The following is a 12,895-nucleotide window of genomic DNA, read 5'->3' as shown; positions in this document are numbered from 1 at the left end:
TTTCACAATGTTGATTCTCCCAATCCAAGAAGATGGTATATCTCTCCATCTATTTGTATCATCTTTAATTTCTTTCATCAGTGTCTTATAATTTTCTGCATACAGGTCTTTTGTCTCCTTAGGAAGGTTTATTCCTAGATATTTTATTCTTTTTGTTGCAATGGTAAATGGGAGTGTTTTCTTAATTTCACTTTCAGATTTTTCATCATTAGTGTATAGGAATGCAAGAGATTTCTGTGGATTAATTTTGTATCCTGGTACTTTACCAAATTCATTGATTAGCTCTAGTAGTTTTCTGGTAGCATCTTTAGGATTCTCTATGTATAGTATCATGTCATCTGCAAACAGTGACAGCTTTACTTCTTCTTTCCGATTTGGATTCCTTTTATTTCTTTTTCTTCTCTGATTGCCGTGGCTAGGACTTCCAAAACTATGTTGAATAATAGTGGTGAGAGTGGGCAACCTTGTCTTGTTCCTGATCTTAGTGGAAATGGTTTCAGTTTTTCACCATTGAGGACGATGTTGGCTGTGGGTTTGTCATATATGGCCTTTATTATGTTGAGGAAAGTTCCCTCTATGCCTACTTTCTGCAGGGCTTTTATCATAAATGGGTGTTGAATTTTGTCAAAAGCTTTCTCTGCATCTATTGAGATGATCATATGGTTTTTCTCCTTCAGTTTGTTAATATGGTGTATCACGTTGATTGATTTGCGTATATTGAAGAATCCTTGCATTCCTGGAATAAACCCCACTTGATCATGGTGTATGATCCTTTTAACGTGCTGTTGGATTCTGTTTGCTAGTATTTTGTTGAGGATTTTTGCATCTATGTTCATCAGTGATATTGGCCTGTAGTTTTCTTTCTTTGTGACATCTTTGTCTGGTTTTGGTATCAGGGTGATGGTGGCCTCATAGAATGAGTTGGGGAGTGTTCCTCCCTCTGCAATATTTTGGAAGAGTTTGAGAAGGATAGGTGTTAGCTCTTCTCTAAATGTTTGATAGAATTCGCCTGTGAAGCCACCTGGTTCTGGGCTTTTGTGTGTTGGAAGATTTTAAATCACAGTTTCAATTTCAGTGCTTGTGATTGGTCTGTTCATATTTTCTATTTCTTCCTGGTTCAGTCTCAGCAGGTTGTGCATTTCTAAGAATTTGTCCATTTCTTCCAGGTTGTCCATTTTATTGGCATAGAGTTGCTTGTAGTAATCTCTCATGATCGTTTGTATTTCTGCAGTGTCAGTTGTTACTTCTCCTTTTCCATTTCTAATTCTATTGATTTGAGTCTTCTCCATTTTTTCTTGATGAGTCTGGCTAATGGTTTATCAATTTTGTTTATCTTCTCAAAGAACCAGCTTTTAGTTTTATTGATCCTTGCTATCGTTTCCTTCATTTGTTTTTCATTTATTTCTGATCTGATCTTTATGATTTCTTTCCTTCTGCTAACTTTGGGTTTTTTTTGTTCTTCTTTCTCTAATTGCTTTAGGTGCAAGGTTAGGTTGTTTATTCGAGATGTTTCCTGTTTCTTGAGGTAGGCTTGTATTGCTATAAACTTCCCTCTTAGAACTGCTTTTGCTGCATCCCATAGGTTTTGGGTCATCGTGTCTCCATTGTCATTTGTTTCTAGGTATTTTTTGATTTCCCCTTTGATTTCTTCAGTGATCACTTCGTTATTAAGTAGTGTATTGTGTAGCCTCCATGTGTTTGTATTTTTTACAGATCTTTTCCTGTAATTGATATCTAGTCTCATAGCGTTGTGGTTGGAAAAGATACTTGATACGATTTCAATTTTCTTAAATTTACCAAGGCTAGATTTGTGACCCAAGATATGATCTATCCTGGAGAATGTTCCATGAGCACTTGAGAAAAATGTGTATTCTGTTGTTTTTGGGTGGAATGTCCTATAAATATCAATTAAGTCCATCTTGTTTAATGTATCATTTAAAGCTTGTGTTTCCTTATTTATTTTGTTTGGATGATCTTTCCATTGGTGTGAGTGGGGTGTTCAAGTCCCCTACTATGACTGTGTTACTGTCGATTTCCCCTTTTATGGCTGTTAGTATTTGCCTTATGTATTGAGGTGCTCCTATGTTGGGTGCATAAATATTTACAATTGTTGTATCTTCAATCCCTTGATCAATCCCTTGATCATTATGTAGTGTCCTTCTTTGTCTCTTGTAATAGTCTTTATTTTAAAGTCTATTTTGTCTGATATGAGAATTGCTACTCCAGCTTTCTTTTGATTTCCATTTGAATGGAATATCTTTTTCCATCCCCTCACTTTCAGTCTGTATGTGTCCCTAGGTCTGAAGTGGGTCACTTGTAGACAGCATATATACGGGTCTTGTCTTTGTATCCATTCAGCCAGTCTGTGTCTTTTGGTGGGAGCATTTGATCCATTTACATTTAAGGTAATTATCGATATGTATGCTTCTATTCCCATTTTCTTAAATGTTTTGGGTTTGTTATTGTAGGTGTTTTCCTTCTCTTGTGTTTCTTGCCTAGAGAAGTTCCTTTAGCATTTGTTGTAAAGCTAGTTTGGTGGTGCTGAACTCTCTCAGCTTTTGCTTGTCTGTAAAGGTTTTAATTTCTCCATCAAATCTGAATGAGATCCTTGCTGGGTAGAGTAATCTTGGTTGTAGGTTTTTCTCCTTCATCACTTTAAATATGTCCTGCCACTCCCTTCTGGCTTGCAGAGTTTCTGCTGAAAGATCAGCTGTTAACCTTATGAGGATTCCCTTGTGTGTTATTTGTTGTTTTTCCCTTGCTGCTTTTAATATGTTTTCTTTATATTTAATTTTTGATAGTTTGATTAATATGTGTCTTGGCGTGTTTCTCCTTGGATTTATCCTGTATGGGACTCTCTGTGCTTCCAGGACTTGATTAACTATTTCCTTTCCCATATTAGGGAAGTTTTCAACTATAATCTCTTCAAATATTTTCTCAGTCCCTTTCTTTTTCTCTTCGTCTTCTGGGACCCCTATAATTCTAATGTTGGTGCATTTAATGTTGTCCCAGAGGTCTCTGAGACTGTCTTCAGTTCTTTTCATTCTTTTTTCTTTATTCTGCTCTGCAGTAGTTATTTCCACTATTTTATCTTCCAGGTCACTTACCCGTTCTTCTGCCTCAGTTATTCTGCTATTGATCCCTTCTAGAGTATTTTTAATTTCATTTATTGTGTTTTTCATCGTTGCTTGTTTCCTCTTTAGTTCTTCTAGGTCCTTGTTAAATGTTTCTTGCATTTTCTCTATTCTATTTCCAAGATTTTGGATCATCTTTACTATTATTATTCTAAATTCTTTTTTATGTAGACTGCCTATTTCCTCTTCATTTGTTAGGTCTGGTGGGTTTTTGCCTTGCTCCTTCATCTGCTGTGTTTTTCTCTGTCTTCTCATTTTGCTTAACTTACTGTGTTTGGGGTCTCCTTTTTGCAGGCTGCAGGTTCGTAGTTCCCGTTGTTTTTGGTGTCTGCCCCCAGTGGCTAAGGTTGGTTCAGTGGGTTGTGTAGGCTTCCTGGTGGAGGGGACTAGTGCCTGTGTTCTGGTGGATGAGGCTGGATCTTGTCTTTCTGGTGGGCAGGTCCACGTCTGGTGGTGTGTTTTGGGGTGTCTGTGACCTCATTATGATTATAGGCAGACTGTCTGCTAATGGATGGGGCTGTGTTCCTGTCTTGCTAGTTGTTTGGCATAGGGTGTCCAGCACTGTAGCTTGCTGGTCGTTGAGTGAACCTGGGTCTTGGTGTTGAGATGGAGATCTCTGGGAGATTTTCGCCGTTTGGTATTACATGGAGCTGGGAGGTCTCTTGTGGACCACTGTCCTGAAGTTGGCTCTCCCACCTCAGAGGCACAGCCCTGATGCCTGGCTGGAGCACCAAGAGTCTTTCATCCACACGGCTCAGAATAAAAGGGAGAAAAAATAGAAAGAAAGAAAGAGGATCAAATAAAATAAAGTAAGATAGAATAAAATAAAGTTGTTAAAATAAAAAAATAAAAAAAATAAAAAATAATTAAGAAAAAAATTTTTTTAAGTAAAAAAAGAAAAAAAAAGAAACGGATGGACAGAACCCTAGGACAAATGGTGAGAGCAAAGCTATACAGACAAAATCTCACACAGAAGCATACACATACACACTCACAAAAAGAGGAAAAGGGGAAAAAATAATATATCTTGCTCCCAAAGTCCACCTCCTCAATTTGGGATGATTCATTGTCTATTTAGGTATTCCACAGATGCAGGGTATATCAAGTTGATTGTGGAGCTTTAATCCGCTGCTTCTGAGGCTGCTGGGAGAAATTTCCCTTTCTCTTCTTTGTTCGCACAGCTCCCGGGGTTCAGCTTTGGATTTGGACCCGCCTCTGCGTGTAGGTCGCCTGAGGGCGTCTGTTCTTCGCTCAGACAGGACGGGGTTAAAGGAGCAGCTGATTCGGGGGCTCTGGCTCACTCAGGCGGGGGGGAGGGAAGGGTACAGATGCGGGGCAAGCCTGTGGTGGCAGAGGCCGGCGTGAGGTTGCACCAGCCTGAGGTGCCGTGCGTTCTCCCGGGGAAGTTGTCCCTGGATCACGGGACCCTGGCAGTGGCGGGCTGCACCGGCTCCTGGGAGGGCAGGTGTGGAGTGTGACCTGTGCTTGCACACAGGCTTCTTGGTGGCGGCAGCAGCAGCCTTAGCGTCTCATGCCTGTCTCTGGGGTCCGCGCTGATAGCTGCGGCTCACGCCCGTCTCTGGAGCTCCTTTAAGCAGCGCTCTTAATCCCCTCTCCTCGCGCACCAGGAAACAAAGAGGCAAGAAAGAGTCTCTTGCCTCTTCGGAAGCTCCAGCCTTTCCCGGACTCCCTCCCGGCCAGCTGTGGTGCACTAACCCCTTCAGGCTGTGTTCACGCCGCCAACCCCAGTCCTCTCCCTGAGATCCGACCGAAGCCCGAGCCTCAGCTCCCAGCCCCCGCCCGCCCCGGCGGGTGAGCAGACAAGCCTCTCGGGCTGGTGAATGCTGGTCAGCACCGATCCTCTGTGCGGGAATCTCTCCGCTTTGCCCTCTGCACCCCTGTGGCTGCGCTCTCCTCCGCGGCTCCGAAGCTTCCCCCCTCCGCCACCCGCAGTCTCCGCCCGCGAAGGGCTTCCTAGTGTGTGGAAATCTTTTCTCCTTCACAGCTCCCTCCCACTGGTGCAGGTCCTGTCCCTATTCTTTTGTCTCTGTTTTTTCTTTTTTCTTTTGCCCTACCCAGGTACGTGGGGAGTTTCTTGCCTTTTGGGATGTCTGAGTTCTTCTGCCAGCGTTCAGTGGGTGTTCTATAGGAGCAGTTCCACGTGTAGATGTATTTCTGACGTATCTATGGGGAGAAAGGTGATCTCCGCGTCTTACTCTTCCGCCATCTTCTCCTCTCCCATAAGTCTTAACAGTTTGTTTCTATCTTAAAGAGATGAACTTCAGACCTATAAAACTGACTGCTAAAACGTCTCTTCCTGTATGTCCTCTAGACAATTTTGAATTTATCTTCTTCCTAAACTAGTTCTTTCACTTGTGTTTCCTACCTATCCAGTGGTCATACCCTATAAACTCTTAGCTAGAAAACTAACAGCAGTTTTGACTTTACCCTTTGTTATGGGTTGAACTGTGTCCCTCAAAAAGATAAGTTGAAGCCCTAACTCCCAATACCTCAGAATGTGACCTTATTTGGAAATAGGGTCATTGCAGATATGATTAGTGGAGGTGAAGTTATACTGGAGTAGGGTGAGCCCTTACTCCAATATGACAGAGATATGCAGGGAGAACACCATGTGACTACAGAGGCAGAGACTGGAGTAACGGAGCTACGAGCCAGGGAATGCCAAAGATCGACAGCTACCACCAGAAGCTAGGAAGAGGCAAGGAAGGCTTCTACCCAGAGTCTCAGAGGGAACATGGCCCTGCTGACACCTTGATTTCAGACTTCTGGACTCTAGAACTGTAAGACAATAAAATTCTGTTGTTTTAAACCATCCAGTTTGTGTACGTTGTTATGGCAACCCTAGGAAACTAATACACTCTCCTTCTTTACTCATCCTCTAATCAGTCCATCACCAAATTCTGCCAGTTTTACTTCCTAAATATTTCTCAAATCTGACCCTTCTTCTCCATTTCTGCTCTCATTGTTAAGGTTCAAGACCTCATTATTGTTTTCTAACTGATCTTCCAGCCTTGGCACGTTCAAATCTATCCTCCACAAATCTGCCATAGGGTTCTGATTAAAATGCAAACCGGACCACGTCCTTCTTCCCTTCTTAAAATCTCATGATGGCTCCCATCATTCGCAGAACTAAGGACAAGCTCTTTCATCTGGCACACAAGCCTTGCAGTGATCTGGCTGATACTTTTATAATATCATCATTCATCATGCTCAGCCTGGTACTTGATGCTCAAACAATGATGAGCTACTGGTAGTTCCCCTGAAGCACCATGGTGTTGCCTTAACTTTGTGCCTTTGTCCATTCTGTACCCTCTTGTCCTTTAATCCCTTTCACTTAGTTAACCCTTTAAGAAAGCTTAGGTATCACCTCTTCCAGGATTCTTCTTCTGATTAACAAAGAGTAGCAAGACACAAGACACCTTTTTTTCTTACTCTGATAATTCATTGGGTGGATATTTATCACTATACTTGTCTGTTATCTATGTATCTGACTTTCCAAATAGGCTGTGACTCTTCAAGAGTAGGGACAATATATTATATTGGTTTCTTCAGTCACTAGTATGGCGGCAGTACATAGTAGATGTTCATTAAATGCTGCTACTTGAAAAAATAATCTATATATTAACATTTAATAGCCAAATTAAAATTTCTATCAACAGTGGGAAGGAGGAACTTTGGGGGAGTTAAAAATCTATTACAAACTAGTAATGTTTGTCCCAGGAATGTAAAGTTGGTTTACAATTAGGAATAAATCCAGTGTAAACAGAATGAACCATGTAAACGGAATAAAAGAGAAAAATGTGATCTCAAGCGCAATAGATGCAGAAAAAGCATTTGAAAAAACTCAACATCCCTTCATGATGTTAGAAAAGAATCCCCAGGAAACAGGGAATAGAAGACCTTTCTCAATCTGATAAAGAGCATCTACTAAAACCCAAAAACCTACAGGCGGAACACTCTTCTCCTAAATGTGGGAACAAGTCAAGAATGTCTGCTCTTACCACTTCTATTCAACATTATGCTGAAGGTCCTAGCCAGTGTAATAAGGTGAGACAGAGAGAGAGAGAGAGAGCGCAGAGACTGGCAAACGTAAAACTGTCTTTCTGTGCAGATGACATGATTGTGTATGTAGAAAACCCTAAGGAATATACAAACTACTAAAACTAATAAGCAGATTTAGCAAGGTTGCAGATTATAAGATCAACATACAGAATCACTGTATTTCTATATACTAGCAACAACAAATTGAAAACTAAGATTAAAAAATCAAGCAATACTATTTCCAGTAGCATCCATTATCTAACAATATATACCCAGGAAAAGACTTCTATCCTGAAAAATCGCAAAATATTGCTGGGAGAAATTAAAGACAATCTAAATAAGACCTGACTGAAAGACTCAGTATTGTTAAGCTCTCCATTCTCCATATAGTGATATATAAATGTAACAAAATCTCTACAAAGCTTCCAGCAGGCTATTTTGAGGAAATAGAAACAATGATTCAAAATTCTGCATGGAAATTCAAAGGATACAGAATAGCCAAAACGACTTTGAAAAAGAATACAGTTGGAGGGCTAACACTACCTGATTCCAAGACTTATAAAGTTATAGTAATCAAGACAGTGTGATATTGGTATCAAGATGGACAAATAGATCAGTGGAACAAAACAGAGTCTAGAAATAGACCACAGACATATAAAGAACTGAAATTTGACTAAGGTGCCAAAGCAATTCAGTGGGGGTAAAAGTTTTATTTTTCCCCAAATGGTGTGGACCATGTAAAATAACTGTTTAGAAAAAAATGAACCTTGGGACTTCCCTGGTGGCTCAGTGGTTAAGAATCCACCAGCCAATGCAGGGGACACGGGTTCGATCCCTGGTCCGGGAAGATCCCACATGCCGCGGAGCAACTAAGCCCGTGTGCCACAACTACTGAGACCACGTGCCACAACTACTGAAGCCCGCGCGCCTAGAGCCCGTGCTCCGCAACAAGAGAAGCCACCGTAATGAGAAGCCCGTGCACCACAACGAAGAGTAGCCCCCACTCGCCGCAGCTAGAGAAAGCCCGCGCGCAGCAACAAAGACCCAACACAGCCAAAAATAAATAAATTAATTAATTTTTTAAAAAAAGAAAAAAATGAACCTTGACCTCTCATTCCATGCTCAAAAATGAATTCTAGATAGATTATCAGCCTAAACATAAAACTCAGAAACAAAGTTTATAGAAGAAAATATAAGGCAGTATCTTCACAGTCTTGAGGTAAGCAAAGATTTCTCAGACCAAACACACACACAAAAACAAACCATCAAAAAAACGGTAAATTGAACTTCATCAAAACCAAAACTTTCTGCTCAATAAAAGACTCAGTTAAGAAAATAAATAAACAAATCAAAGACTGGTAAATAAATCTGCAGCAAATATATTTGACAATGGACTTATATCCAGAATATAGAAAGAACTCCCCTAAGTCAACAAAAAAAATAATGCAATTTCTAAAAACGGGCAAAAGACTTGAACAAACATTCCACAAAAGAAGATATATGAAAGACAAAGGAGCACATAAAAAGTGCTCAACACCATTAGTCATTAGGGAAATACAAGCGAAAAACACAGCGAGGTACCAATTCATGTCTAACAGAATGGTAAAAATATAAAAAAAGATTAGCAACATAAAATGTTGGTGAGGAAGTGGAGCAGCTGAAACTCTTATTCATTGCTGGTAGGAATATAAAATGGTCCAACCACTTGGAAAAACTTTGGCAATTTTTTATGAAGTTTAAATATATAACTTCCCCAGGATCCAGCAGTTTCGCTCCTAGGTATTTACCAGAGAAAAATGAAAGCATATGTCCACAAAAGGTCATAGATAAGAATACTTAAAGCAGCCGTATATTCATAACAATCCCAAACTGGAAACAATCTAAAATCCATCAACAGGAGAATGGATTTAAAAATCTTACATTGATATAATGGAATATTTAGCAATGAAAAAGAACTTTTGATATACTCAGCAATATGGGTGTATCTCAAAAACATTATGTTAAGCAAAAGAAGGCAGATACAAAAGGGTACATACTGAATGATTCCATTTTATGACACCAAAATATGGCAAAACTAATCTACAATGATAGAAATCAGATAGTGGGGGTGGGGAGACTAACTGGAAATGGGCACAATGGAACTTCCTGGGGGAATGGACACGTTCTATTTCTTGTTTCTGGTGGTAATTTATACGGGTGTATACAACTGTGGAAATTCATCAAGCTGTCCACTTAAGATGTGTGAATTTTACTGTATGTTAATTATATCTTTAAAAACTATTGCAAATCAAAAGTCAGAAATGCAGTTTTAAAAACAAATTAAATTATTATTGGTTTAACTAACCTATTTAAATAAGGCACTAAGTGAACAACAATTTGTATTTTTCATTTCAATAAAACTTGTAAATCGGTGGCAGTTATTTTCCATTGGCTAGAGCACGAGGAAGAAGCCCTATTATATAAACTGAAACATAAAATGGCACTATGGAGAACATGATTCTATCTGTACACATCAAATGAAAAGCATGTATAAATTATTACTGTAGAACACAAAAGAGTTCCAACAAATGTGTTTACGTAGAAAACTGATTACAGTTCTTGACTAATAAGAAATATTACCGCTCTCCTTGAGAGTATAAAAAAGGGTCAGGTGCAAGGCCATTTTTATGACTAAGTTGAAGCTGCTGTTTGGAAAAAAGGACGTGACTTCAGTTGTGTTAAACCATTTATCTCCCACAAACTCCCGTGAATCTTTCTGCTGCTAGCCCGCACAAACTGGAGGTCTTAGATGAAAATCATTGAAGTCTAACTAAAAACCCAAAAAGTGAATTAACTTACCCAAGGCTTCACAGTCAAGCAATGAACTGGGATTAAAATGCAAGTATCTCGATTCTCTGTTATGATTAATTAATTCAGCAAGGATGTTTTAAGTATCTACTCTTCTAGGTTCTGGAGGTAAAAGGAAACCTTACTATCAAGTTGGTCAGTGATAAAGTCTGACATTTATGTAGCACCTAATGACTTATAAAGAGCCTTCACATTTGTTGTGAAGTGACCAGGATAGTATTATCACCTTTATTTTATTGATGAGGAGAGAGACCCATATAGAAGTAGTAGGTAAAGCTTCTAGGCATATATCATCTTAGCTAAACGAACTAGAGCTACCTTGAGATTGCTTATATTTTTAAAAAAACAGGACTTCCCTGGTGGCGCAGTGGTTAAGAATCCACCTGCCAATGCAGGGGACACAGGTTCAAGCCCTGGTCCGGGAAGATCCCACATAACGCAGAGCAACTAAGCCCGTGCGCCACAACTACTGAGCCTGAGCTCTAGAGCCCATGAGCCACAACTACTGAAGCTTGCACACCTAGAGCCCGTGCTCTGCAACAAGAGAAGCCACTGCAATGAGAAGCCTGCACACTCCAACGAAGAGTAGCCCTCGCTCGCCGCAACTAGAGAAACCCCACACGCAGCAACGAAGACCCAAAGCAGCCAAAAATAAATAAATAAAATAAATAAATTTTAAAAATTAAATAAAAATATTAAAAAAACAATTCATAAAGTATAAAATGTGTCTCTGCCACTTTAACCTGGCTGCTTCTTATGTTTCTTAATACAATGTTAAAAAAATTTATTTCTATGGGACTGCAACCCCTTAAATCTCTCCACTTTTGTTGTTTCTTTCTTTCTTTGGTCTTCACATTCCTTAATTGTGAACATCAATGTGCTTCAGTCCTTGGTTCTCTGGTCTTCGCTTGCTGTATTACCTCCCATCGTCAGTGTGCTTTGGTTCTCACACAGCTACGACTTCCAGATGTGGCTCTCCAACCCTGATCTCTCTCTTTAGATTCAGTTCTGAATTTCTAATGGCCTGATGTTATTTCCATTTCAATAACCTTCTACTTCAAATTCAACACCCATCAAAAACTGATTTCATCATCTTCCCTGTAAAATCATCCATCCATCATTTTTCTATAATATCCAAACCTGAAATCTCAGCACTACCTTTGACTCTTCTCCTCCCACAGCCAGCAAGTCTTCCTCTTTTCTTCAGTGTTTCCTGAACCTGTCACTACCTGGGTTTAGGCCTGGCTGCTTCACATCTGGACTCTTAGGGCAGCCCACCCTCCAGACTCTGCCTCCAGCCCCTATCCATCTACCTCTAACACATTTCCCACATTACCGCCAAATTAACCTTTCCTCTTCCTTGCTTTCATCTTGTCATTATCCTGCTCAAAAACCTTTGACAGCAATTCAACATTCTAATCAATGAAGTCCAGACATTCAAAGTTTCCCAAAATCTGACCTCAACTACTACTCTTCTCTATGTGAACCCAATGGCTTAGCCAAAATGATCCATTCACTGTGCCCCCAAACATGCCTTATACTTTCCCACCTCTTAACTTTTGTCCCCGTTATCCTCCTCCCTCTGCTAAAATGCCTTCAGGGTGTCTTCACGCTTCAAATCTCTCTCTAACCCTAACTGTCCTCTGTTCTACCTCAGCTCAAAGGCATCTCTCACCTTCAACTCTGCGTGGAACACACTGTCTGTATTATTCAAATGGCACTGTCTTGCTTTTCTCCATTTCGAGCAGGTGTATTATCTCTTTAGGTAGACATAAGAGGTCAGGGATCAGCCATATCTAATTATTTTATAGCTTCTATATCACCAAGTCCAAAGCCTTGCTCATAAGTCAGTGCTCAACAAATATTTGTTGAGTGATTGACAACTGAAGCTGTTTGCTACCCATATGAAGCTTGGAGCAGAAATTTTCCATCTTTAAAATACTCGTAAGCATCCCCTCCTTAGCTGTTACATTGTTAGCTATATTTTTTTACGGAGATTTCTCCAAAGTATGTTGACCGTGATCTGGTTACTGGGAAGGTGATCTGAGGAAGATACATGGTACATTTCTAAAACCAGACAATAAGAACAGTTCCAGAGATAGGGCTCCACATTCCACACAGGCACATCTTTTCCCTGGGCAGTTTTAATGCTTACAGTTCATCAACCCTTAATTACCTTCCAAATTAAGTTAGCTGTAATAATTTTTTTTTTAGCTGTAATAATTTTTTAATGTAAATAAATTTTAAGAAGTTAAATTTATATAACTGGCAATGCAGGCCCTGGAGTCTTACTTCACTATAATGGACGTCCATCATTCCAGCATCTTCTTTCATTGCTCCTTCTTCATCTATATTGGGAGTAATTTTCTTGAAGGCTGAACATCCATTAGGGAATAATTCTGCGTGAATAAAAACCAGTGAAGTAAATTTATTTTTAAAAAGTGTTTTGTAAATAACAGATAGCCTTACAGGGATTAGTTACCCTTAAAAATAAACACATATTTTTGTAAGGATCAAAGTCATAAGTGTAATTTGCAGTTACAAAAAAAGAATTTTACAAATTATTTCTATCTACTATACATCCTACCAGTCTTTTTACCAAATGGTGAGCTCAAGTTACTTACAAATAAGTTTCATTCTCTGACTATGCATCATCTTCAATGGCTACTATAGTAAATGTTTTCCTAATGTGATCTAAAAATTGTTATTAACACTTTGATCCTGTGTACGTTTATGGTCTGTCACCTAAACAAAGAGAGCATGTACTTTTCAGGTAAACATCGAATGAGCTTTTGTAGTCATCTCTAGCTCCTCATTTCACTGGAGAATTGGAAAAGTGGGTTGTTAGCCTA

At 39.6% G+C, this 12,895-nt stretch overlaps 1 protein-coding gene across 1 annotated transcript in view; it reads right to left on the bottom strand.

The window, feature by feature from the left end:
- Nucleotides 1–12,895, bottom strand: part of DOCK11 (dedicator of cytokinesis 11) — a 189,925-nt gene that overhangs the window by 21,834 nt on the left and 155,196 nt on the right. Inside the window, exon 45 of the mRNA XM_061178676.1 lies at nt 12,336–12,442. Coding sequence (XP_061034659.1) covers nt 12,336–12,442 — 107 coding nt within the window. The remainder of the gene's footprint in view (nt 1–12,335; nt 12,443–12,895) is intronic.

The sequence above is a fragment of the Eubalaena glacialis genome, chromosome X, assembly GCF_028564815.1.
Source record: "Eubalaena glacialis isolate mEubGla1 chromosome X, mEubGla1.1.hap2.+ XY, whole genome shotgun sequence".
Lineage (NCBI taxonomy): Eukaryota > Metazoa > Chordata > Mammalia > Artiodactyla > Balaenidae > Eubalaena > Eubalaena glacialis.
The sequence above is the reverse complement of the archived record's forward strand: the minus strand, read 5'-3'. Positions and strand labels throughout refer to the sequence as shown.